The sequence below is a fragment of the Thermobia domestica genome, chromosome 18 (assembly GCF_964235325.1).
Source record: "Thermobia domestica chromosome 18, izTheDome1.hap1.1, whole genome shotgun sequence".
Taxonomy (NCBI): Eukaryota; Metazoa; Arthropoda; class Insecta; order Zygentoma; family Lepismatidae; genus Thermobia; species Thermobia domestica.
The window spans coordinates 98641434-98668963 of NC_137471.1; the positions used below are offsets into that span (position 1 = coordinate 98641434).

Genomic DNA, 27530 nt, shown 5'->3' on the forward strand with positions numbered 1-27530 from the left:
AAAGAATTATAAATACGAAAATGAGAAAGAGTAAAAGAAACTGTTGCTAAATGGACAAGAAAGTTTTATTTTCGTTTTATTGTTCTTATTTACTGCTGTTTTGACATGAAATTTTCCACATACATGTCTTTGCCGATTATACACATACTAACATTATAAGAAATACCAGGCGGATTCGTTATCAAATTATGTTCCTACAACAACATATTTATAGACATGCGACAATAATCTTGGACATGAGTGTACATACAAGACATGAATATAGGTGACATAATTTGAAGTAATGTAGGGTGTTTCAAAATGAATATTAGGGTTTTCAAACTTTGTAGTATCTAATACAATTAACTTACAATTATAAGTATTATCAAATTAAAGAGCAACTCAAACAGTTTTGTACACATGCATGCCATGCATTGTTTCCTCTGTCTGCCGTTAGAAAGAGCAAGTAGCAAAGATGGAGACTAGAGACCAGAAAGCTTTGTGTGTTTTAACTTTGCAAAGACTGAATCTGTAGTTACAGTGCAACCGTCTGTGTGAATTAAATGTTTTGTGCCATATGGCGGAAAGTTTATGGGCCTTTCTCACCTATTGACTCAATGTGTGCCATGTGACAAATGAAGCTCACATCGAACACTTGAAGCAAAAACTGTTTGAGGTGTTCTTTTATTTGATGTATCGTTTGTCCACCCTGTACTTTAGTCTTTCTTTAGATATTAACCTCCAAAGTAAAACAGATGAAGTACAATGCACACTGGTCCAGAGAAATCCCGAAAACCCGGCCAAAAATCAGACAAGCCACACGGACTGCATGTTTGGTTTGAAATCGTTAGAAATACCGAAAAGCAGATGATAGGAACTGTTTGAAAGAATATTGTGACCGTATGAATAGAAGTGATGTATGATATGTATGTAAGAAAAATACAATATAACCTTTCTGAGCCCTCTTCACTGACATCTATGACATGCACCATGAATTTCTGTGGAGCGTCCAGCAGGCGTAGTATTACACATGACAGTTACTCTCGCTTTTGTCTATCATTTTATGTCGCAAGGTCGAAATGATAGGATCAGAGGTAACGAGAAAGCGTTGCATCACATTTGCATGGTAAGCTCCCTTGAGCTCTTCCTGATGTGATGCTCCCGAAATTAATTCACATGCTTGTTGTAAGCTTCCTGCGCTTCTTCTGCCATCTGTCCAATAGGAGATCATGGCCGCACCATGAACAAGTACCTTGTACACAGACGGAGGCATGAAGTACTAGGGGTATTGCCGTATTTAGAGCTGTGCTATCTCTAATGCGTATGAAAATTCTGTGTGTTAATGATGTAACTTCTTGACATGGCTTATAAGATGCACTCATATCTCTTGAGATCTACACACAGGCTGGTTTTGTTTGCAACATGATCAGGGTGGTCAAAGAATCTTCTCATAGTGTTTCCATCATTTGTTGTCCTCGAACCTCCGGGCTGTTGCTGATTCATAATGAGGCCTAGTGCTTCCTTTAATAAGCGTTGAAATTGTTTCTTCCGTTGTTCCACCGTGGATTTATTCTCTTCTCCCCTGACGTGCCATGATTGTATATCGAGATGAAATTTTCAGTTTAAGTTGAACATAAAACAGAGCACATAAATAAAATTTATTTTTCACCTAGTTTGCAGTGTTGCCACGTAATAACTGTACGTTGACACAAAGTTATACTCGTACTTTCATGAAAATCAATTATTATTGAACCTTGTGAAGATTATAAAATACATTTTTCGTCTGTTGCTGTGGAGACTCCAAATTTGAAGGTATCAGAATTTTCCTGTCTTCCTGTTTGTCATTCATGTCATTTGCAGTAGCACCACATACATAACACTTTTGACTCGATGCGTTAGTGAGTGCATTACAAATCTTTCCATCTACCATAGTCAGTTCAAGTTAATGGTGAATTCCTGTAACCTGACCGGCTATTGTAATTGTTGTTAGCTTGAGCCGCATTTGTTGATGTTGTGTATATTCAACCTCACATGTACCGACCTGTTTCGTTTCCTTCTTCAGTTGTATCCGTACTGGTCGACAAAATCGAGTAGACTCTTGATTGATCTTGCATGACCGCGACCAAATGAAGTGGAACGATGGATGAAAGGAACATACCAGAGTTGGATAAAGTTTCATCGATTGACACTTATTTCTATTGGGAATGCCCGCTGCTGCCATCACAACCTCGCCTTGTTTAAAATACATATTTTGTGGTGAAGTTCTGAATGATGACCTCTTCCCGGACGATAGCTAAGCGTTGAGTCGTGTGATACAAAAATTCCTGAAGTGGGACCTCTGCAACTGATTTAGACACTTGTAGTCCATGTCATTGCTTTTTTGACTCTAACAGTTTGTTATAGTCTGGGTAGATATCATGCTGTAAATCCTTTGAGCCAGACCTAATAAGCTCATATTGATATCTAGTCATATCACCCATCAGGAATAGTGCAAGTGCTGCATCATTCGTGTATATTCGAGTTCCTGACTTTGAAACCTCATGTTGTGTAGATGTCCATGCTGCTCTTATTTTCTTTGCCCTACTCGGAGAACTCAGATTTTTTCAGTAGCTTCGCTTGCTCCACCTTTCCTTTTCTTATAATTACAGAGTGGTAGCTTCTGCCGGGATACAACTATTGTGGGACATTCTTAAATTCTCTGTTTTAATTCTACGTGGTCGTCTACTGCAGTTCTCAAAAAAAAAAAAAAAAAAAAACTTTGTCTCCCCTTAAGTGGTGACGCACGCTCCTCCTCCTCCACGAGAATAACATGTTCATCTAGCCATGTTGCGTATTTCTGCAAGAAACGATCCGTCATGCAATGCACCTTGTCCAATCGTCGAAATGCATGAGTAACAAATACAGTAATTCAGTGTCAAATAGCTACTTTATCCGTTTCTGGCTTCACTTCTTCCAGAACGTGGTTTACAATTGACTCCATTGCTCTTCCCGTCCTCCACTCATGGACCACAGCAACAGGAATAAGTCTATCCTTTTGAGTCCAAACAGGAATAAGTCTATCCTTTTGTGTTGGACCTGAAATAACAGAATAATAATGTTCGTCATGATACTTTTTGTTGCAATTACATTTGTTTTCGAACATTCTACTAATGCGGCTTTCACTATTTTTCGCTTTATAGTACACCCATTCATATACCTAGGTATAACCTTACTTTTCTACGAAAGGGGCAAAAAACGGGCAAGTTCTTTCTTTCTTTCCATCTCAAGGGAATATTACTTTAGGTTCAGAACAAGAAATGAGCGTGTAACGAGGTGTAACAAATTTTACATACTAAATCACAGTTTTAAGTTTGTAATTAATTTCTAACAGATACAGTAGTACAATTACCTACCATCTATCACATGGTACACGCATATATCCAACAAATACCTTTGTTATTCAAAAGAGAAATGCCTATATACATATTAGAAATAAAAATATCATGTCCGTATTCAGTGCGTACAGGTACACAAATTCCAAAACAATGCTGCCTTTTTCTCAATGCAAAATGCGACAAATCACTAACATACATTTGTACAATTTAGATGGTTCTGGATGTCTACTGGGAGGCTGCAAGATGTCCATGATATGTATTTTGTATTCCCTAGATATTTGGCTTCTCAAAACTATATAGCACACATTCTATCAGTGAGTTTGAAAAATCATTCTTGGCCAGGTTTGTCGGATTCCTGGATCACTGTGCAGTGGGACGAAACGAAACAAGTGATTGATTCATTTGCATTTACGTCCTACATCAGCAACAAATATATATATATATATATATATATATATATATATATATATATATATATATATATATATATAAAGACAGATCTACATTTAAAATGGGATCTGACCACTGTACTGCGTTCGAACCGGGACCCGATAGACCAACAGAACGCACTATGGCCACTAGAACTTATTATATATATATACAGGGTGTTAATGAACTATATCGACAAACTGTAAGAGGTGATTTCTCACATCAAAACAAGAGAGAAAGTTCATATGGACCTATGGTAAAAAGTACATAGTTTCAGAGCTAGAGCTGTCCAAATTCGCGAAAAAGCTAAATTTCAATAGGCCCTATTTCGAATTCCAGAAATTGTGGATGGTGGTTCTTATCAGCGTAAAGGAAGGCACGCATACAAAATCCAAAAATGCATATTTCATCAATTATTGTCAATAGATGTAGAGGGTATTCCCTACAGGGTGTACCGGTAATTCTCAGGTATGTTTTCACTAGGGTTTTCAGATATACTCTGTTTTCAAGAAGGGCCCAAAGTAGGCAGGAGATAAACCTTGACAACAATGGACATCCAATGCTTGGGAGGGATGGCGGAAGTGTAAGGAACCGGTAACTTTATGTTTCATTGTGTTCGGAATAACGTGTGATGATAGATATTTCGTCAAGGTATAATTCATGTTTTCTTCACTTATAAGCGTGTAAGAAAACATCGCACCATGCGTTTTTTCGAGTACGAGAGACCGTACTGCTGACGATCCTTAAAACTTTCGACATCGCGCCAAAGGATTCCGTGTTCACTGCTATCAAGACTTATCATTTACCTACTTTAGACCAATCATAAAGTAAGAGCACATCTCAAAATTCGGTTGATGGCATGTCTGGGAATTTCACCGTGCAGGGAATAATCTGTACACCTATTGAATATTAATGAAATATTCATTTTTGGATTGTGTATGCGTGACTTCCTTTAAGCTGATAAGGACTACCATCCACAGTCTCTCGAACTCGAAATAGGGCCTCTTGAAATTTTGCTTTTTCGAGATTTTGGACAGCCCTAGCTCTGAAACCATGCACTTTTCGCCATAGGTCCATATGAACTTTTTCTCTTATTTTGATGTGAGAAATCGCCTCTTAAAGTTTGCCGGTATAGTTCATTAACACCCTATATATATATGGTCACTTCAAAAATTTGTGATCAGTTCTTTCTTAAGCTTGCTCTTTCGTGGTCAAGCGGCTAATGTGCGTATTTACTAGAGCATAATCTCGGGTTCGATCACTGGAGGAATGTTTCCTTCGGATACAAAATGACGTAGTGGCTTGAATTTTATTTAAGGCAGTAGATTCCTGTCTCAAACAGTCTTAATATTGAAAACAACCGTTAAATTCCAATCAATTAATCAATCTTTTTCAAGCATATATCCACTTTACTTATATGGCAGGTATAGGTGAAGATAGAAAGGCGGGGATATCATATGACATCCTTCATTTTCACTTGTCAACCTTTTGTTTAGTTCATACATCATGCGATTTTTTAGTTTAACGGGAGACAACCTTAACGTGCATATACATACTATATACCCTTTACAGATACGTACACTGTAGCTAGAGTACAAAGCGACTGCGCCTCAGAAAAGCAACCCACCGTTTGTATCTATAGACGAAAAAAGAAAGCAAACACACTTCATGTTTCTGTTGACTTATGAGAGACATATCATTAGTCAAAAAAATATTTATAAAAAAATTTACAACAAAAGAGAACAGTTTAGAAGAGCAGAAAAAAAGACAAAGATGGGTTGGGAGTGGGTGGACCACAAAGAATGATCTGTTACTGTATTTATTTAAGGGAGGTGACACGTTGTGACATCTCATTCAAAAGAAACGTATGAGAAATTACAATAATAATACTACTAGTAAAACATACACTCATATAGGCGGATAAGAAACCTTCGGTAAATAGAGACGATGCTCATCCTAAAGTTTTAAAACTTCAAGGAAAATACTTTACTCCTCAGAATGACTGGGATAACTTGATGATGATCCGCTCGAGTGTATTTTTATATATGTATCTACATACAAAAGCAGAGCGTTTATCTGTCTTCGTTTTTGTAAATGAATGTTTTTTGTGATACGTGCCGACAAATGTGCCGCAGGGGTTTTTCTTTTTAAATTTATAATGCACACTTAAGATGTCAATCAAAACCTTAAGAATTTGCAATGATCCATGGCGGCATCCTTTTGGATTTCTCGAAAGACAAGCGCGAAGATTGGAAAGTCTTTTTCTCCAAAAACACTTTTGCTACATATGCTGACGTGCGACAGATTCTAAACACCTACGCTCTCTCATATGCATGTTTCTTCTATATCTAACAGACGTTAAGATATGCTCATATAACAGTAAGCAAAAGAGGTGGATTTCCTCTGATGTCACGCTGTCATAAACTATTACTGTCATGAGCAAATGTAGAAGAAAATACTTTCTTTGAGTTCAGAAGATTTAAACTGACACTTATAACTTCATTCCTAAATATTTGATATGATGATGAATAATTTTGCTTGTCGCTTTTCAGCAATGGTGGGTTAAAAGAACCGAACAGGATTACTTAAAAGACATGTTGAACTATTTATTATAAGTTGAATAATATATTGTTTCAGAGCTAACAAACAAACAAACAAACTTTGGCTCTATAACACGTAACCCCTGACCATGGTGTCATCTTTTGTTCCAAAATGCCTGCTTCAACCCCAAGACCTATTAGCTTACGATGGATAACATTTTATCCATGTATTTCCCACATGTTTGCATCCCCTTCCACTATCTTCAACTAATTAATTCTTCCATCATTGTTTATTTACATGTTATATCATCCATCCCTTTAACCTGCAGAGAGAGCATAATCATAGGATGTTAAACTAAAGGCTACATATCTTCATTTTTAAAAAAAGAATGTTTCCATAATAAGATTTAGGGGTTACATGCACATGGAAACTATATTGATTTATTAATTTAAGAAATAATACACTGAAATAGTCAGCTGGAAATACAAGTAAAAATTGGTAATATGTCAAATGATACTCTTTATTGATTTTTTTATTATGGAAAAAAATATGCGTTTTATTTGATTGATTAATTCTTAAGTTTATATTTCTTTTATATGCATATCAATGTGTTGACTTCTGACATTTTCTTGATCAATTCGCATCCCCCGAAGTAGACTGTCGTAACTCTAAAATGTCAGTTTTATAGGTATTTCTCTCTCCTAAAATCTCAAGAAACTGAATTATCTTTTCTGTATATTGGAATTGTAACATTGTTTCAATATGTGTAATATAATTCTATACGCGGATAGGAAAACATGATATATATATATTTTTACAGGAACGTATGTCACAACCTTATACTTAATTTTAATCCGACTAAAAGAAAAGTTCAACGTATGAATAAAAAGTATGCGGATTTATTGATTTAATTCCTCGTTTGGCAAAGAACTAAGGATCATTGCACGTTTTATACTAATTTGGATTTTAAATCCTATAGAACAATTTTCCAACATATCTATTTATGGAGTCACGAGAGAAGTTACCTCAAAATTGAGATATTTACATTTATTTACGTCAAATTCGAAATCACTTTTCTATGCACTTCATGGACGCATATGTTTAAAGATAGTTCCTTGGATTGAGCGTCCCTAAATTAGTATAAAAAGTGCAATTAGAATTGTATCCAAATGTATGGGCACTTTTACTATTGGTATAGCTAATAAATAATACTTCACAGATCCCAAATATGAGGTCATTTTTCTAGTGAATAAATAGACCTATATGTTTAAAAAAGTTTCCTTGGATTCATTATCCTCAAGTTAGTATAAAAAGGGTAATTAGAAATATATCCAAGCATAAGTACTTTTGCCATTGGCATGAGAGTTACTTCAAAGATCCTAAACGTGAGGTCATTTTTTGGACAGATCATTTAAAAGCAGTTACACTGGATTCAAAATCTTCAAATTAGTGTAAGGAGCGCAATTAGAAATACACTTAAGCGTTGGCACTTTTACCAATGGCATAAGCGATGCTTTAAAGATCTCAAGCTTGAGGTCATTTTTACAAATGACCCCACGGATATATATGTTTAAGTATAGTTTTATTGGATTCAGTATCCTCAAATTAGTATTAAAAGTGCAATTACTCGTAGAATTTATACAAGTGTGAGTACTTTTACTAGTGGCATGATCATTAGTTATTTACAATATTCATCTGTTGAGAATACAGAATATTGTAGCACTATATATGTATGAAAGTGGGCATAGTACTGCCATTTATCGGAGACTATGAGTTCTTTTTATTCATCATAGTTCATTGAAATTGCATATATTTGTCATTAATTATTTGTCATTAATTATCTTCCAAATTTTCTATCAGAAGGAATCTCATATTTACTTAGTTTTACTTTGTAACATTAAGCTCACAAAGGACAAGGCTTTTAATTACTTGACGCGTTTCTTGTAAGATACTAAAGCCATTAGTTTTGATTATCTGGACAAACGTTTGCTACTTCTGAACTCAAATAGCCTTCAGATTGTCTCATGGTGATGGTTAAACTTAAAAATAAATAAATAAATAAATAAAATAATAAAAAAAAATTCTTCACCCAAAATCGTACCCGGGATCACAAGACTAAAGAGACATTCCCAATTAGTTGAAGGTTGGTAGGTTTTGAGTTTAATGTCTCTTTCAGCACATGAGGCGTGAACCTACAGCTTAATATGACATCCAAATCATATGATGTCCCACCATCAATCGAATCCCAGTTTCCCCTCACAGAAGACTCGTAAGCTAACCATAGGGGGCTTGCCAATTAGAATTATTAAAATTAGAGAGTAGAAAATAATGTCGATATAAAAAAAAGTATCAAGTATAAATTCTATTTTTGTTACCAACTTTTCACTTCGTACCACTATTACAACTGAATCTTCAACAATTAACCAGTCTATTACTACTTATTCTATGTATTTTTTGAAGAATGTGACATCCTGGTGATGATTCAACCTTTTCAATGTAAATGTTCCATTTTTCTTTTCCATTTCTACGGCTTCTTCTCGAGTTACTGCTGAACACTCCATTAGTGCTCAACCAGTTATAACACGATGTGAAATCAGTTATACTATTGTCTACTTTACTACATAGATCATACTACTGGCATTAACAAGGTAATGTCAAGCTCTTTTGGTTTTAACTATTTTGAACTTTCTTAAAATGAATGGAAAATATCTGTAATCTCAATTGAGTTTTAAATTGTATAATTGTATTTGCTTCTCCTTGTCTTCATTTCTTTTTAATAATTCTAATAATTTAATTGCTTATTCAGTTTTATTACATGTAGTATAGTTCGACAGCAATTACTTAAGTTGCTGAAATTACAGAAAGTTATAAGGCAACACCACGTTCTATTCACATTTGTTTACAACAGTTGATCGATTATGAATACTTTCTAGCAATTGTTTTCCTAAATTGGTTATTTGACCGTTAGTTACGGCATATTCAGCTAATTCTAATTCAGTGATCAAGTCTTCTTATCAGGCTTCATCAATACTTTACCACCTTTATTTTCTAGTTACTTGGTTGGTTGTTTCAGGAGAGAATGGGTACATCACCAACGTGGTCGTTTGTCTCTGTCACAATAAATTTTACATGCCACGTGGTTGATTGTTTTGGAGTATTTCGTCAACATGTAACGGAAAGTAAAAGTATTTTCTCACCGCTAGATTTTAATTTACTAATTTATTTTTAAATGACAAATCTGAATAAAGTTTAACAAGTAGCTGGAAACTTCATGGCTTATTTACAGTGGATCTCAAAATTGGCCCCGTCCCTCGATGTTTGTGTTAATTGCGAAAACAATGCGTTCTGTTTGCGTGTTTGTGTGATGAAACATTCTTCACAGACATGAAGAAACAGATCTTTATCATTATTAGTTCTTCCTCTATATTACAATTGTTACTATTACACACAAATACGGACACATATGTTCATCCGGTGTCTCAAGAGAACTGTCTTTTCGACGTTATCTTTAAAAAAATTAACTCATGCAGGGTACTGAGTATTATTGTATTGTAGTATGATATATGATTCCTTTGCATGAATATAAAGTCATAACACACATTGGGAAGGTCATAGCCGTATCTCTTCTTCAAAGTACCTGGACACAAAAGATAATCATTTCCATTTCGGTGATGCATTATATTTAAAGGTTCAGTTAGTTTGTCTTATAAAAGGTAATTAGTTTTACGTTTACTTCGTTAGGAGACTGTCTAATGAATTTCCCATTTAGGAAATATTATTTATTTTTTTACTTGAGATAAAGTTAAACGATGACAGTAAAGCAGTAGACATATGAATCTTGGTTTTTATAAATAAATTATTCCTGTGATGAAATTATCTTTATTTATAATTTTTCGCTACCCGATCCTGTAGGTTCACGTCTCATATAGCCTCTGTACGGAAAAGGGCTAAACTTCAACAATCAAACAAAACTTCTAAATAATTAATTTCTGTAATTAAAAGTGCTGCAATTGCTTTATTTTGTAACAGTGGGTAAGATAGTTAAAGAGAAGAGAAATTAGTTATGGTATTTTAAGTTTTAATAAGTTAAGGTATTTTAACGTAGTTTATCATTAAAGTAACAATGCCCAGCAAACTGGGAACATTATTCTGCTTTAGGGCGAGTTATGTTTCGTACTTTGTTTCTTTGTGTAGAGTTATGGAGAAGAAAGGTATATGAGGGTGAACCAAAAGTTTAACATGTATTTCCACCTCAAAAGGGAGGTTAAATTCTAACTAAACAGCAAAAATTGAACCGGGTGTCCTGTGATTACCTAATGATCTTTGCTAATATAGCCTCACCTACTCTAACTTACCTTTAGCTAGTTGAGCTTAAGTTAACCTCAGATAGTAGTCTTCAACACTTTTATTATTACGGATAGTTTACACATTTAATAAGCTGTCTGTTGCAGTCACATTGACAAAATCAGTAGTAACTTTATAAATAATTGTATGGTTTTTGTTGTCCAATACTGTTTCTTATAAAACAATAAGAATAATCATCAGAGATAGTCGCAAATCATATTTTTGTCAATTTCAATTTTCATTTGAATTACAGCCTTATTACAAGATCTCTTATTGGATGAACTTCTGTGTATATCTAACACTAATCAACCACTGGCAGCTTTCATTCGTTATTGGGGAAGGAAGGGCAAACTGTAGAGTAGAAAATGTTCTGGGCTTCACGTTTTTCCTATTCAAGATCCGTCTAATAACTCATAGGTATGATAACGTCAATCAAAATGATAACACAGATTACTGTTCGCCACTGTTCTTATTAGGTAAAAGTTGATTTAAAAAAAAATGAACTCCAATAGGTTGTTAGTCCAGGATATCATTAAAAATATTTTAATACGTACGACTTTTAAAGTTGTCCCGTTGATTTTCTCAGCTATACACTATACATGATGAATATTTATGGAAGTATTTCCTACTTCTTCACTGAGTTCTTCCTTCAAAGAGATATACAACGCACTATAATATATTCTCCGTAATTCTAGAAGTCATTAGTAAGCGGACATTGCAGCGAAATTCGCATAGGGTGGCAATCAATTTGGAAAAAAGTCAGTTGTAAATTGGATTTCAAAAATTCTTTCAAATGCAAAAATCAAAGGAGGTTACTTTTACTATTTTTATGACATTTAAAGAAATATTCAACGAATATAATTGGTTCAACTACTGTACTTTGCATGTCGATAAAATGGAAATGTCAGGAAGTGGATCAAAAGAGCTGCTGCATTATCTCTTTTTCCGATAGTCTCATCCCATACTATATTAAACATCCGAAGGATATCCGATATTTTCATCCACACTATGAAAAACGTGCCGGACATATCACAAGCTCCATGACTACATAATTGAGTCATGTCTGGACGATAATGAGGCTCTCTTTTCCACATTAACCGTAGCTAATGGCGAAAAAAAAATATTGATTCTATGTATATATATTTTTTTTTCAAATAATTCCAGATTGACCTATATTTTTCTTGAGCATCTTTGTGTACATTTCATTGCCAGAGAATTTTAATGAATCTTGAAAAGGCGAAATTTGATATCACCAAATTTTTGGGGAATCAGCTATATTTTGTATACCGAACATAATGGTAGTATATTGCTTGATCTACAATACAATATAATATGTTTGTGGTGGTAGTCCGGGGTTAGGGGCAGGCGTACCCACCAAGAGGAATGTCTTACTTGCTTCCTAGCGTCGTTACTGTGGTCAAACAAATCATTATTGGATAATTTAATTTGCCGTAATGTTTCTGTATAAGGATTTCTGTAGCTTGTGGCCTCTGACGAAACTTTTCATATATTAACTTGAATTAATTGTTGACGAGATCATTGTCAAGCTCTGAATTGCAGTTAGTGACTGCAATATATACAAATAAACATATTGAAAGTTATATATGTTATTTCCTTAAAAGAAAACACAGAACCATTCATATAAAGCATGATGTTTACCCCATTAATGAGAGGACATAAGCGTTTTTTAATTCATTAACATGTCAACATTTGTCTTCAACTTAGATGTATGTACTCTCTACGCAGTTTCAACATTATGTCGGTCAGTCGACTCTTTAATTTTGAACTTGCATTGTTCATGGATATGTGACACCTATTTTTGCTGGGACAAGATTTGAGGTATCTTGCCTTGAAACGGTGTCATGAAAATGATGTCTTTCCTCGAAAATTTTGTATTAATAGAGTTCTGTTTCCTCTTTTCGGTGACCTTGGTACAGAAAAGACATGAAGTTGATATGATTATTAAGGCCCGGATTTTTATGTTTTTACATATTTTTTCCTTTGTATGTACGCTGGTGAAAATATGAAATGTTCGCAAATTACGAAGTAAGGAGCCATATAAACCAAAATCATATTACATATTTTTACATATTTTGAAGTCTGTAACATATTTTCCGTCTACTGCACATATTTTTTACATAAATTCAGTTTCCTTGCTCCTTTTCGCTAATTTTCTTTAAATAATACACAAATAAAGATAGGCCTATATATGGAACAATAACTCCAAAAGTACTTTATTTAATTATCTGTATTTTCTTTCTCTCACTTTGTTCAACTGATTTGCATTGCGGGAAAGCTGGGTTAAAACAAATCGTACACTCTACAATATGCAAAAAAACGTCGTCAGTTATCGCTTCCAATCCTGAAAAAAAAAGATTGTTTTCTTATATATATAAAGAAAGAAAACAATATAAGGATTTTTGTGCTTATCGCCTTTGCAAGCAGACGCCACTCGGAGTGTGCCGACAAAACAAACTAAAACGCACACAATTGGCTAGCTTTCTCACCTTTTTTTGTATGTGCAATCTCTACGGGTGGTGCTGTTTCTAATAATGTGTTTACAAAGTCTATTTGTTCCTTGTTAAAGCTTGAACGTATCTATCGAAAGTTAGTGGTTTTCAAACGCGCAGTTATAAATTTGAAAGTTCCAAAGGTAAGCGTTGTTTCTCTTAAATGTTTTTTTTTCTCTTTTGATATTCAATAATGTGACTTTTATTTCTCCACGAGACAATTTTATTTGTTCTTAGTGAAAATTTGAACGTATCACTGACAAGTTAGTGACAAAGTTTTTCCATTGCGTAAAATTATTTAGTGGTTCATTGTTCGTCCCAAAAGTAAATGCCTTTTGTTTAAATAAATGTTTTTTTTTTATGTTTATATGTTCAATAATGTGATTTTTTACTTTCTTAATACATATTTTCATTTGTTTCTCCTGAAAATTTGTACGTATTTGTAGGAAGTTATTTACACTTGTTAAGCTTTTATTACATAATATGTTACAGTAAATTTATTAGCTAAGAACATAGCACAGACACAAAATAAACACGAAAAATATTTTTACATATTTTCATATTTCTAACATATTTCTTACATATTTCATTGATTTTTGTTACATATTTATGTACATATTTCGGTACTTTGTACTACATAAAAATCCGGGCCTTAATGATTATAGATAGGCCATCCATATTTCTGTTACTCCGAATGGGAACACTTTGGTGGGAGGTAAATCTTTCATAACATCCTATCCCAGCTCGTGCCAAGTGAACTTTGTGGTGGACAAACACCATATGCGTGGGTTTTCTCGGGGTTCTTGCCCGTTTTCTCCCACTTTCTTCATTCCACCATTTCATTCGTTTCTTATCCTCACCGTCTCCTTTAGCCTAGCCGGCATAACCGTGGGACGTAAAACTTAAAGATTTTATTTCATTTTTTCTTCCAAAACAAGGGCACATTGGTTTCACTACTGACATCGGTAGAAAGCACCTACTTTACTACTCAGCACAAAAGTCATTTTTATTTCATTCCTGTTGAATGTATCAGTAAAACGAATGCATCTTTGATTCAAAGATTATATATGAACTTATAACGTAGCACGCTCTAGTAGTATTCTTAGTTACTTAGAGTTTAGCTTCCCTTTCAGCAGTGAGGCTATATGAAATGAACTACAGCTTAATATAGGATCCAAACCACATGAACCTAACCCTTCAAGTGCACTATAAATTGAGATTACATATGTAGGGTATCTGTTCAGGTAGACGTATGTTATACCAAAACAATACGTGCTCGTATTGTAGAATATTGAATGAGGATAAGGTACACAAAGCAGGGGGAAATTGCCACAACTGAACAGCAGGACAGAATGTAAATTAAGGGGGGGGGATACTAGAGCCTTCAAACCGGGACTCTTTTGGTCAAAACGGAAATTGTGGTAACCCTAAGTACAGAAAATTTGAAGTTGTGTCTTATCTGTTTCCAATGAAACTGCATCGTGTTCACGTGTTTTTCCTCTTTTTCATTTTATTGAATCACTATTTTTAATTTATTTTATTATTCGCTTTAGCAGGTTTACAAACTTAAAACCGGAGGAGGGCTGTATGGAGTCTGTGGATTGGGGTCGCTGAGGAAAGGTTCATATTTTGTCAATGTCGCTAATCAATTGCATAGAGACCTTCAGTGTATTTATGTGTGTAATGATCAATGATTCTGGTCTGATTCAGCAAGCGGGTCCAGAACGGTCGTTTGGCGGAGCAGACAACCTCCTGGACGATGAATGTAGGCTCCAACTACAAAGTTACATCAAAACAATATAAAGTAGTACATAATATACGTGATTTGTTGCATTTTTGTTGCTAGCTTTTATATATACGTATGCTTCTTTATCATAGCTTTAATGCTTAGCTTAGAGTTATCAAAGCTCTATCATAATGTTAACATAATATTCAGTTTAAACAGATGAGCGAAGAAAAAGCCTTTAGAGAGGTGGTCGCTCCCACCACCTTCCCTGTGCATCCACCAATGTCTGATTCCATATACATAATATACCTAATCAAATCATTCATCTTTAATTTCTATTAGGATCTGAAGCATAACTGTATCGTTGTGTGCATATGCTCCTGAGTCTTACCTGGTCTCAGGGCACAGCGTACATTGAACGGTATTGTATTAAGTTGATTTTTACTTAGAACCTTACTTAAACTTTAACTAACATAACTACTATAGCTGATTAACTGATCGATGATTTGAAATATAGAAGAAAATATTGAGGGTTAAAAGAGGAAACTGAAGAACGAAAAACATAGAAGAAACATTTCCAGACTAGAATCTAAGAAAAAACTCATTAGTTCTAGGACATGCCAACAGGTAGAATACTCAATAATAATAATAATAATAATAATAATAATAATAATAATAATAATAATAATAATAATAATAATAATAATAATAATAATAATAACAATAGATCAAAATTTACTGATAACATTTTAAGTTTCGATTTCTTTTCACACTTTAAAATACTACTTTTTCACTCCGTGTCACGTAGATTTATGTAAAATCAAATATAAACTGATATAATTTTACGTGTATCGTATATCAAATATTAAAAAAATGTAGTAATCTATACGTCACAATTTGGAATAGCATAGGGTGACTGGGCCGGTATTGAACACCCTTCAGAAAATTTTGATTTTGATATTTTTGTCACTTGTGTTTTATGTTACAGTAGTGGTTTTTATTCAGCTAAAGGAAAATTTTGTTCTCTTTCAATGCAACCACAGCTTTCATTCATTAAGGGAAGGAGTAAGAAAATATGCCGCTTTTTCTCTGGTAAGAGCAGTTTTGCTAGTAGTGGCCACTTTTTTCTAGTTGTGGTCACTTTTATATTCAGTAGTGGTCACACATTTTAAGTGACACTGATTATAAGATACTGTGTTTATTCGTATTACATTTTCTTGGTTTTCTCCAAAACCGGTTCGTTTTTATCCGAAAACGGTTTTGGTTTCCTCCAAACTCTGGTTCAGTTATTCACCGAAACCTGTTTCGGTTTTCTCCAAAAACCAGTTCGGATTTTCGACGAAACCGGTTTCGGTTTTCTGAAAAAGTGGTTCGTTTTATTACAAACCTGTTTTGGTTTTCTTCAAAAACCAATTCGGTTTCTCAACGAAACCGGTCTTGGTTTTCTTCAAAACCGGTTCGGTTTTTTCACCAAAACCGCTTTTGTTTTTCTCCAAAAAAGGTTCGTTTTCCCCCGAAACCAGTTTTGATTTTCTACAAAAACCTGTTCAGTTTTCAACCGAAACCGATGTTGGTTTTCTCCAAAAACCGGTTAGATTTTTCACCGAAACCGGTTTCGTTTTTCAGAAACTGGTTCGATTTTTCACCGAAACCAGTCTTGGTTTCCTTCAAAACTGGTTCGATTTTTCCACCGAAAACAGTCTTGGTTTTCTCCAAAACTGAATCGATTTTTCCACCGAAACCGATTTTGCTTTTCTTCAAAAACCGATTCGGTTTTTCAACAAAATCGGTCTTGGTGTTCTTCAAAACCGGTTCGGTTTTTTCACCAAAACCGGTTTTGGTTTTCTCCAAAAAACGGTTCGTTTTCCCCCGAAACCAGTGTTGGTTTTCTACAAAAACCTGTTCAGTTTTCAACCGAAACCGATTTTGGTTTTATCCAAAAACCGGTTCGGTTTTTCACCGAAACCGGTTTCGTTTTTCAAAAACTGGTTCGATTTTTCACCGATACCAGTTTCTGTTTTCTCCAAAACCGATTTCGGTTTTCACCGAAAACAGTTTCGGTGAACACAAAGCTATTTCTGCGAAAACAGAATCGGTTTCCGGAGAACAACGAAACAATATTCTGGTCAGAAATAGAACCAATTTTGAGAAAAAGAAAACAGAACCGGTTTTGAAGGAAACCGAAACCAGATTCGATGATAAACGTTTTTTTTTTTTTGAAAATTTTCAAAAACTAAAGACCGAAAAACATGTTACTGTGCTCACCACTAATTGTTATTCTATTTATTTCTATGCCCACTTCTGAAATTGTGCTTTCAACTATGGTCACCTAGTGTGAACGTTACTAAAAAAGTAGATGACCCTCATGTCGTATGACCCCCATGCAGGGTTTCGTCGAGTCGAAAGAGATATCTAGAGTCGGGGTATTGAAGTTACCACCGCGTAGCAGCGAGAACTTCATTTTGGTCCGCACTCCTTCGATTCGTCGCGGAGAATCGCGAATGGACCGACAGGAATTATTACCAGTCATGTGATTGCGGTTGATATTATATATTACTTTTCTTGACGAATTTTTCCTAAAGTGAGCTCCAAGGATCAAGAGTAACCCATTCCTCTACATCATGAAGTGAAAAATCTTGAGATGAGTGCATATAATTCTGTTAATTTAGATGGCAACTGTTGCCAATCATTTGAAAGTGAGTATGGGAGAACTATGAAATAAATTAAATAGACGCGATTCATTTTCTTATAAAATTACATGGCGAAAACTTTTTATGATCCCAAACTGTTATCGTCGAATATACACGGTTAAGGGAACACTCTTATTAGCCAAATTAGAAAGATTTTGACTATTTATCCATCTACAAGCGACTTTCCCTTCATCGCCACCGTGACCAAGTCGGAAGATGACCCATCAAGTAATCATAAGGTTGGTGATTCATGCCCACCTCGTGGTACTTTTTTTACTTTTTAAAGTGTTTTTTTTTTTAGACTCATCTTAATGTAAGCAAATTACGCATATAGGCGATTTAACATATTTTGGGGGAGTAAATTTGTTGTTCATTGGCGTTTCGTTGCGTCTCTGTCGCTGGTAGTATAATCTTCAAAACGGAAGTTGGGACACCGCGGATCGTCGCTGCGGGGCCGCCAATTTTTGGCGAGATGTCGCTAGTTGATCACCGACGCTTACGGCATGTGGACGTTTCCACATCTTGATATAATTTAGAATTTCCAACCGTGATAACGGAGAAACTAAAGACAGAGAAACGAAACTTTGCACAAAGCAACTAGAGACAGGAGAACATCTGCCCGTGTATTGACGAATATCACCGAATGAACATGTTACCAACCCAAGAGAAAGCTGTGTTTTTGTAAATCGAATGACCTAAATTGGGTATCATGATTGGAAGCAACACAGGGAGTGAGGTACTAACGTTTTGTACATCTTAAATTAAATATGGGCAAGAACTGTTTAAGCTGACTCCAAGTATAGAAGGGTATGTTGAACAGTGTTGCCATCTACAGAATACTTTAGTCTGGAAAAGGTACAATAACTCACAAAATGTCACTAGTGCAGTATGGTTTAAAACCTATAATGCAAGGCGGTAGAGCATGAGAAGCAGTAACGTGATTATGTCAAATCTATAAGTCACTTACTGACCGAAATAATCAGTATTTTGTTGTAGCTGAGAGGTAAGGTTTTTAAAAGACAGCAACGCTGCGTACTCCAACGGCGTTTGCATTTAACACATGTTTCACCTTATTTCTCGAAAAGTTTGCAACACTGATGTGCATTTACCACCTCTTTTGTCTTTAGTTTCATTGTTGCTCCCAATAATGATTTCCAATTTAGGTCATACGATTTACAAAAAAATATAACTTTCTCTTGGGTTGGCAACACTGTTCATCCAGTGATGTTCGTCAATATACGAGCAGGTGTCATCCTTTCTCTAGCTGCTTCGTGCTAAGTTTCATTACCTTGTCTGTTTTGATTTCTCCGTTATCACTTTTGGACATTCTAAATTATATTATAATGTGGAAACGTCATTTCATGAATTTGTCGTCAAGTCGGCACGGGTTAACATTCTCGTAGGGAGCTGCTATTTCACTAATGTGTGTTTACGGTCACATAGAATACATTTAGCGGGTGTGCGCAGCACGAAATAAGGGACACCTTAATATCTATATATATCTCTCTCTCTCTCTCTCTCTCTCTCTATATATATATATATATATATATATATATATATATATATATATATATATATATATATATATATATATATGTGTGTGTGTGTGTGTGTGTGTGTGTGTGTGTGTGTGAATCCATGTTAGTGTATATTTAATATGTTAATTAATAATAAGTAATCCTAAGGTCAGAATTTTCATTCACTAAGTAATCAAGTGATTTCTATAATTTCAAAGATATCTAGTAGCCAAACTATATTTTGGATTTTAAATACAAACGTTAACCCATTATTTATTAACGGTACTTTAAAGTATGACCAGAAAAAAAAATAGTTATGGGAAAGGACTCGTATATTGTGCTCCAAAGGTACTCCTTGGAAACAATTTTCTGTTTTGCAAATCGATTAATACCTGGCAGGACGATGTAGAAAAAAAAAATATTTCCTGCTAAAGCCATTTTGATTCAGGGAGTCAAAAGAGCTGAGTCGCTGTTTTCACTATCCAGTGTTTGAGAGACCCGCTAGCTTAATAAAATAAAATTAGGTGCTCGGATATTATTTATTTGTATCAACACACTTGGTAGTCATGTATTCATTGTTAAGTTTCGAAATCCTTTGAGTGTTGTGAGCGAGAGAGCGAGTTGCTTTCCTTTTACTTAGAAGTACCGTAAAGGCTGAAAAGTAACACTTTATGGCTCTTTTTACTTTCTTTTTTGATTTTGTTTAGGAAGAATTTCGAGTACCTTTCTCCACGAATTGTTTATGAAACTTCTTTGAATAATTGCAGCAGACATATATCTGACTCAGATGCAAGCAGTGGCGCATGTGGGCCGGGATAAGGGGTCATTTCTCTCCATATTTTTTATCACTTATAATGTATATATTCGAAATAATCTGAAAAATGAATACAAAACATGTAATGTAAGGGATTTCAGAAAAAAATGAACATAAATATTCATATTATTTAGTCGTAAATTAATGCATGTATAGAGGGTGGAATGGGGCATTCTTCCCCCATATTTTATTATGTGCCTTTCTTCTAGTCATCAAATGGATGCAGATCCAGCGGTATGCATTAGATTTGCCATTAGTTTTGCGACATGTTTGTACCGCTGGATCCATCTGATGAAATGTGAGAAGTGTTAAGACATTTGCAATTAATTGTAATCTGAAGAAGTGATGTGGTGCACCATTCTGTACACCACCAAATTATTGTGGAGAATGGTAGGGAACAAGAATAACTTAGGCGTAAGAAAAGCGTACCTGTAGGAATATGAAGCAATTTTTCTCAGAAAATTCCTTATTACTAAAATTGAAAAAGCAGAAAAACAAATACCAAACACTACTCACTTGCCAGTATAAAATATTCAAGTCAACTTTAACAATGGCATGAAATATATATGTCGTATTCTTTGATAGGAACCAAAATGCCATGTGGGAGCAAGCAGCAGGGGGCAAGTGGTAATGTCCAGCAACAAAATAAATTTATTATTTGTAAGATATTTATGTAATTCTCGTAGGGTTGAAATTAATACTGTACATATTAATTTCGACATTATTGATGTTTGGTACTTAGGCTACTTTGGCCTGTTAGTAATGTCAAAATTTATTTCTGAGTGCTAATAAAGGTCAAAAAGTTCATGTACAATGTCATAATTTATTAAAGAAATACAGAAAAATATTTATAACAATTTCCTCATATGCTGTACATTTTGAAAAATTGATATTTCTGACCTATTCTGATTGAGTAAAAGGTCCGCCAAAAATTTAGGAATGACTTTTTTCAATTGTTACGCAAAAATATTTTATTGTGGACCAATTGAAGCAAAAACACCTCACAAGTTCATGTCTAACTCCATTGTTTCGAAATGCCATAAATAAAGGGTTAAACACATTCTTCAGCTTCATCGGTCAGTATTGAGAAATTTGCAAAGAAGACTCCTTCTGAATTTCCGTTACTTTTCACAAAATATATTTTAGCTTCAAAGAATCGAAATTAAAACGCTAATTGTGTGGTCATAGTCTATACGGAACATAAAATTTCAAAAGTTTACTATTATTACTGGAAATTAATGCTCTCACCTGTTTCGAACGTTTTAAAAGGACAGTTTCTAATGTATTGAAATTTAATTGCTTATCGATACTATAAAAGATTGTAAATAGTTGTACTGTAAATTTCCATAATTGTTCTCCAAGTTAATCTGTATACCAATCAAAAGTAGTGTTATCAAGTTTAACAAAAAGTGCAAAATAAGGTTCTTGAAAACAGCTCTTATTTGTAAAAGAATACATAATGGTCGCTTTTGGTTGTTACAATCGTCTGTCCAAGCAGCTTGATAAAAATCCAGCGTCGTATGACAACTAAACCTCCTTCTCCTGCATGTATTAAAAAAAAAAAAAAAAAAAAAAAAAAAAAAAAAGATTCGTGGGATGAGTATATGAGTATAGGAGGTACGGAGTTCTATTTCGCCCCGGGCGCCGAAATCTCTACCTACGGCTCTGGTTCCATATAAGGCTTTTAAAACTTTTATTTCATAATTCTGAGTCTTATCAAACACAATTACAGAAAAACACTGCATCGTATTATAGACTAAAATAAAAGAAGATAATTTTAGTACAAATTTGAAAAGGATAGGATATGTAACTTCACGAGAGCTTTCACAAAACATATTATTATTGTTATGTTAAGGCCTGGACATAATTCCCACGTACTATTTGTATATTATATTGTGTATATATAGACGCGTGCAGTCGTGTCTACCCAAAGGACGTGGCGACATTTAATTGTTTTTCACTTCGCAGATGTGAAAAAAAAAGATATTCGTAAGGAGGATACTATTATGTGTTTTTCTCTGGCTACTTAATTATATTTTTATTTTTATCATGAAATATCTAGAAGCTAGATTTAGACATCAACTTATACCACATAGCAACATATCCAAATGTGTCATCATTGTTAATTTTCTGTAAGTGTGAAGGTCTTTTCTAAGGTTCATTACGTAATTATTAATTATAAGTTTAGCATTAGCAGCAGGAAAATAACAAGCAATATTTCTATGACATTTCGTACAAGCAGTCTTCCGGAAAGGTCCGAAAGGACAGTGAAGTAGTTTGTTTGCCTTGTGTGTAGGAGAAGTTTTGGGAGTTTCAAGATTAGGAAAACTTTCCTATAAAACTTTTGGCTTATCAGGATATATTTTGTAGTAACTACTAAACAATTACATCTAGGCTCATGTAATGCAATATTTGTTTTCCATTATAGATACCACACGTTAAAAATAACGTTTTTATATTCTTTACTACATCATCGAAAGTGAAGCAGGTATCACAGAGAGATTCCTGCATACCCTTTTCCTTCACAGCTTTACCATAGTCGAAATGTACAATAATCAAGAAAATAGAAACTAAATTGAAATAAAATGAAATCTTTAAGTTTTACGTCCCACGGTTATGCCGGTTAGGCTAAAGGAGACGGTGATGATGAGAGATGAGTGAAATGGTGGAATGAAGAAAGTGGGAGGAAACGGGAGAACCCCGAGAAAACCCACGAGCACGGTGTTTGTCCACCACAAAGTTCACTTAACGGGGGCTGGGATCGAACCCGGGACCCCAAGCACCAGAGGTGAACGCTCTACCACTGAGCCACCGCGCCCCCCAGAAACTAAATTCTCTGGCACAAAGTTAAAAGGATCTTAAGCTAAATAATCAGCAGTTTTACATTGGAAACTATTGTTAGCACATCACGAATTTCATTACCATAGTTGTTTGTTTCCTTGACCTATAAAATACTTTGAGTTTCTCCTATAAAATACTTTTAGTGTTAGCTTACCAACACTTCAGTCATGATATATTTGTAGCCTAAAAACCAGCACACACTATGAAAATTAACAGTATATTCATAGTCATATATTTACTTTTTTATGGAAATAACATAATATTGTAAGAATAATCAAATCTAAGAGGCTCAGATGGGTAGGCCGTGTAACCAGAACGGAAAAAAACAGAAACGTCTTCAAAGTTTTAACTGGAAGTCCAATCGGAAAACGGCCATTAGGAAGACCAAGGCCTAGATGGGAGGACAATATTAAGATGGATCTCGCTGAAATAGGAATACAAAATAGAAACTCGATCCAGTTGTCTAAAGAGAAGTCGATGGAGAGCTTTTGTGAACACGGCATTGAACCTCCAAGTTCCATAGTCATAGAATTAGTTAGTTAGTTAAAATTATCAGAAATAATTAAAGAATAACTCAACCTTCATCAAAAGATTATTCCTATCAGAGTGACAGAGAGTAGATTACTCCTATCAGTTGAATATCAATAACTAGTAGAACCAGATATTTCTTTAATATTTCATAAATGATTAACTTATGTTTTGGAAAGAAACCGGGACTCTTGGAGTCCCGAAAAATTCCTCGGGGAAAGAGTATGTAAATTCGGGATTGTTTCGGCTAAAGCAGGACGTCTGAAAGATTTAGACTGTGATACAACTTACAGGTCAGTAGCTGGGTATAGTGAGCAATAATAATCAAAGCATTGCAGCAGTGATTTTTCACGTTTGGTTAGATCGCATTCGTTGTCTCAACTTTTAAAGAAATACTATGACGAAATAGCAAAAAGGGAATTTTTAAATGACAAATCTTATTTTCATTTGTGCACCTGGTAAAATCTGTTGATTATCAGGCTTCCTGATTATAATAAGTCAAAGACACTTTCATTAACTGGGGTGTGTCAAATCTGCATAACAACGCGCGTCCTCATACAGCTATGACAACGGTCACAGCTATCACTAAACTAATTTAGGAGATCCTACACATCCCTCGCATAGCCACGATCTGTCGCGTTACGACTTCCATCTTTTTGATCCCCTCAAGGAACACTTGGGAGAACAAAAACTCCACATCGACGACGAAAACGTGTATGATAAAATAGTTGAAAGATCGTCCCAAAGAATTTTATGCCGCAGGGACACGGACATTCCCACAACGATGGGACAAGTGCGTGCGTATACATGGGGAGTACCTTGAAAAAGAACAATAATTGATTTACTTGTTGTCTTCTCTACAGAGTGATCACAAAGTCCCGTTACCCCTATGTATTAGATATATATTAATGAATTGTTGTTTCTTCTTGTAGGTGAAAAGATATATCTAAATCATGGCTGATGAGTCCACCTACACAATGGAAAAATGAATCGTGATGAGCACGTCAGCTCACGAACGACCGTACAGGAAAATCAATGAGAAATATTCAGGGTGATATCACTGTAAGGTTTCATAAACCAACGTGAGAGAAAACGTTCTTTGCAACTGGTTGCATAAAACATAATCTCCGCTCAGGACGACCACCAACACGACTGGAAACGTGCTGTTCGACATACATTTACTGCCACGTACGTGGGGGAGAACGATACTCTGTTATGAAAACGATGCTGTATATACAGACACTCTAGAATAAATAGTAAAAAATAGTCCACTACCTCAAAGTTGTCCTCTGCTATGATCCCACATTAATACAATGTGACCATCTCTGAAAATGTGGACACACGTTAGGGGGGTAACGGGACTTTGTGATCACTGTTTATGTATATATATAAAAAAGAAATTCCGGTTATAACTTGAACGTCCCTTGTATAATTATTAAGCATACGAGGTGTCTTGAATCAGTTTATGTAGCCCTAAAATTTTTACAGGGTATACGCTATTTTGTGAACATTTATCCCTATATGATAACAGAAAATACAGGGGAAGACAAAAAATCTAAAAACACTTCATACAGGACACGTAAGTTTGGCCCTCCACTGTACAACACGTGTTGCGGTTGCCGATCGTTTTTTGTTTTTATTGTGTCATGTGGACCTTCCTCTTCCGTCAGCAGTAACACGTTCATCTGTGAGTGTCATGGTGTGAAAAGGGTTCGGTAAAATGGGCGAGGTGAAAGACTTTCAAAGAGGCATGACAGTTGGTGCCCGTCTGGTTGGAGCTTCACTGGCAATAGTGGTGAATATTGTGGGGTATCGAAAAGCACTGTGTCCAATGTCACGAGGACATACACAATTCATGGGCAAACGACGTCTGCAAAGCACAACAGTGGTCGAAAGACAATCCTGTGAGATAGGGACCGGAGGGCATTAAAACGGATTGTAGCAGCTAAAAAGAAGACCAATGAAAATTACGTCTGAACTCAACTCCGGCCTACAGAACCCGGTTTCATTGAAAACAATGCGACGGGAACTTCATAAAATGAAAATTCATGGCAGGGTCGCTATCGCCATTGTGTAAATGCACAGCAGTAAATGCGAAGAGGCGTATCCTGTAGTGCAGGGACCACAAGGGGTGGACTCATGAGCAGTGGAAACACGTAATGCGGTCCGATAAATCGACTTTCACCTTGTTTCCAACAACCGGTCGTGTTTACGTATGGAGGACACCGTCACAGGCCTACGATACATAGGATTGTCCACACGTAAATACACTCGTTCCTATGTCTAAGACAACGCTATTCAAGCTCAGACACTGACTCTTATGAACAGTAATGCCATAAGCAACTGAGATTGGAAATTGAGCTCGAAGTATGTATGCCTTATTCATTAACTGAAAATTAGCCTTTGTCCGCTCCAAATCGTGCACTAAACCATGAGCAAATCTGATGCGAACTGACTTTACTCTTTCCTTATTATCAATATCCCAAGCAACAGATTCGACCACACCAATTGCGCCATTCACCAGTCCCAGATTAACGTCAATATTACGTTGAAGCATCACTTTCACACCTACCTTTATCACAATCGTATGTTCAAGACCGTGTGTCACCGAACAGCCCTCTACTGCTTTTTCCGATGCTGCTTCTACTTTCTTTCTCAAATACCTGGGACATTCAATAGAGTCCTGAGCAAGCAATTTTATTTCTGAGGATGGTATATTTTCTAACATAGCCTGGTTAAGTATGCTACACATATTTCTAGTTGGAAGCAGGCAAACAGTTTCAGAAGAAAGACTTGGAAACAGCTCCGTAATTTCTCGCAGCCTACCGCCCATGCTTCTACTCCTGAAATAGATCTTTCGAGAGTTTAGCAATTTTACATCGCATTCTTCCAGTGCGCCTACACGAATCCTTTTCAGAGCATCAGCAAAATCTAGATCGTTTTGTTGGTGCATGTTTATCGTAAGTTCGTCATATGTGAACAACTCCCACCAAGATTGATTACATTAATACCTCCGATGTAGTTATCAACCTGATGTCTCGAAAACGTTTTATATGCAGGATGCCCATGCACGGGTGGCAACTGAAGCAGATCACCAAATAATAGAATATTCTTCCTCCCAAACCAACCATCATGTTCATCAGCAGTGCCAAAAATTTCTGCCATTCGCATATGAATGTAGACGAGCATAACAGTAGAAACCATAGAAATCTCGTCAATGACAGAAAGAACTGTATTCTGCGCACTGTCTTTAAAACATCATCAGACAGGAACCTAAAATTCCCGGCACTACCATATTCAACAGGTAATTGAAACAGCCGATATATTGTGACCCCATTTACGTTAAAGGCAGAAATTCCATTTGGAGCGCTCACTGCTACATTTTTGCCAAGTTTTTGTCTAACCCAAGCTCTTATGGTATTAATAAGAAAGATTTTATCAGTTCCTTCTGTTCCACTTACAAAGTGTCTAATGAGATTTCCTCCTCTTTCACTGCTGCGAATTCCATCCATAACATACTGAAAAACTCGTCTCTGATCTGCATTAAGCTGACTAACCATTTCTTCTACGTCACAGTTCTCATTTATCATAACATTTTCAGCTTTTAAATCATCTATAGCCGATATTAGCTCGTTAGGCAGAATTTCTACCTTGTTATCAGGTCTGTTTTTCAATCTCATCACCAGCATCAAGCTCAGCAATCTTTGTTTCCATTAATTCAAACAAGTATTCAATTCTCTCGCGTATATCATTTTGCAGTTCTCCGTATTTCAAGCCCTCCTTTAAGGTATCTTTGCAAGCATAGAAAGCTTCGGTGTATGTGCTGAAACCACTCAAATCATCCATGGCTTGAAATGGCTTGAACATTAGCAACCAGGAGTGGAAATACAGCTCCGGATTTTGATCGGGGTTGTATTTGTAATGGTTGATTAAATACGGACGTTTTCGTTTTTTCAACCACTTGTTTTTACCAACCTCGTAAACACTATCTTCATCATGTACTTTCACAGGCTTTGATGTAACTACATCAAATAGCCTAGCAAAATTATACAAGCACATGACTTCGAATTCTTTCAGCCTATTCGGATAATAATCGTCAACCCAGGACTCAAAGAAAAGGTCAGTCGATTCTGACTGCAGTTTAGACATTTCGGAACGGGACTTCACTCTTCGCTTTCTGGTCATGCTAACATCTAACCACCGAATGGTTGTATTTGAATCTGTTCCGTAAAGCGGA

The 27530-nt window shown here is 35.4% G+C and overlaps 1 protein-coding gene across 1 annotated transcript; it reads right to left on the reverse strand.

The window, feature by feature from the left end:
- Nucleotides 1–2893: 2893 nt before the first annotated feature.
- LOC145675189 (uncharacterized) lies at nucleotides 2894–26246 on the reverse strand. Its single transcript, XM_081745559.1, has 2 exons — nucleotides 25610–26246; nucleotides 2894–3054 (listed from the first exon to the last, which is right to left on the reverse strand). Exons 1-2 carry the CDS (start codon nucleotides 26244–26246, stop codon nucleotides 2894–2896), a joined length of 798 nt encoding a protein of 265 aa, XP_081601685.1.
- Nucleotides 26247–27530: the final 1284 nt, after the last annotated feature.

Coding starts and splice junctions, on each gene's coding strand:
- LOC145675189 (XM_081745559.1), bottom strand. CDS start 26,246: ATGCACCAACAAAACGATCTAGATTTTGCTGATGCTCTGAAAAGGATT. Junction 3,055..25,609: donor TGGCATTACTGTTCATAAGA/GTCAGTGTCTGA, acceptor CTGTTATTTCAG/GTCCAACACAAAAGGATAGA.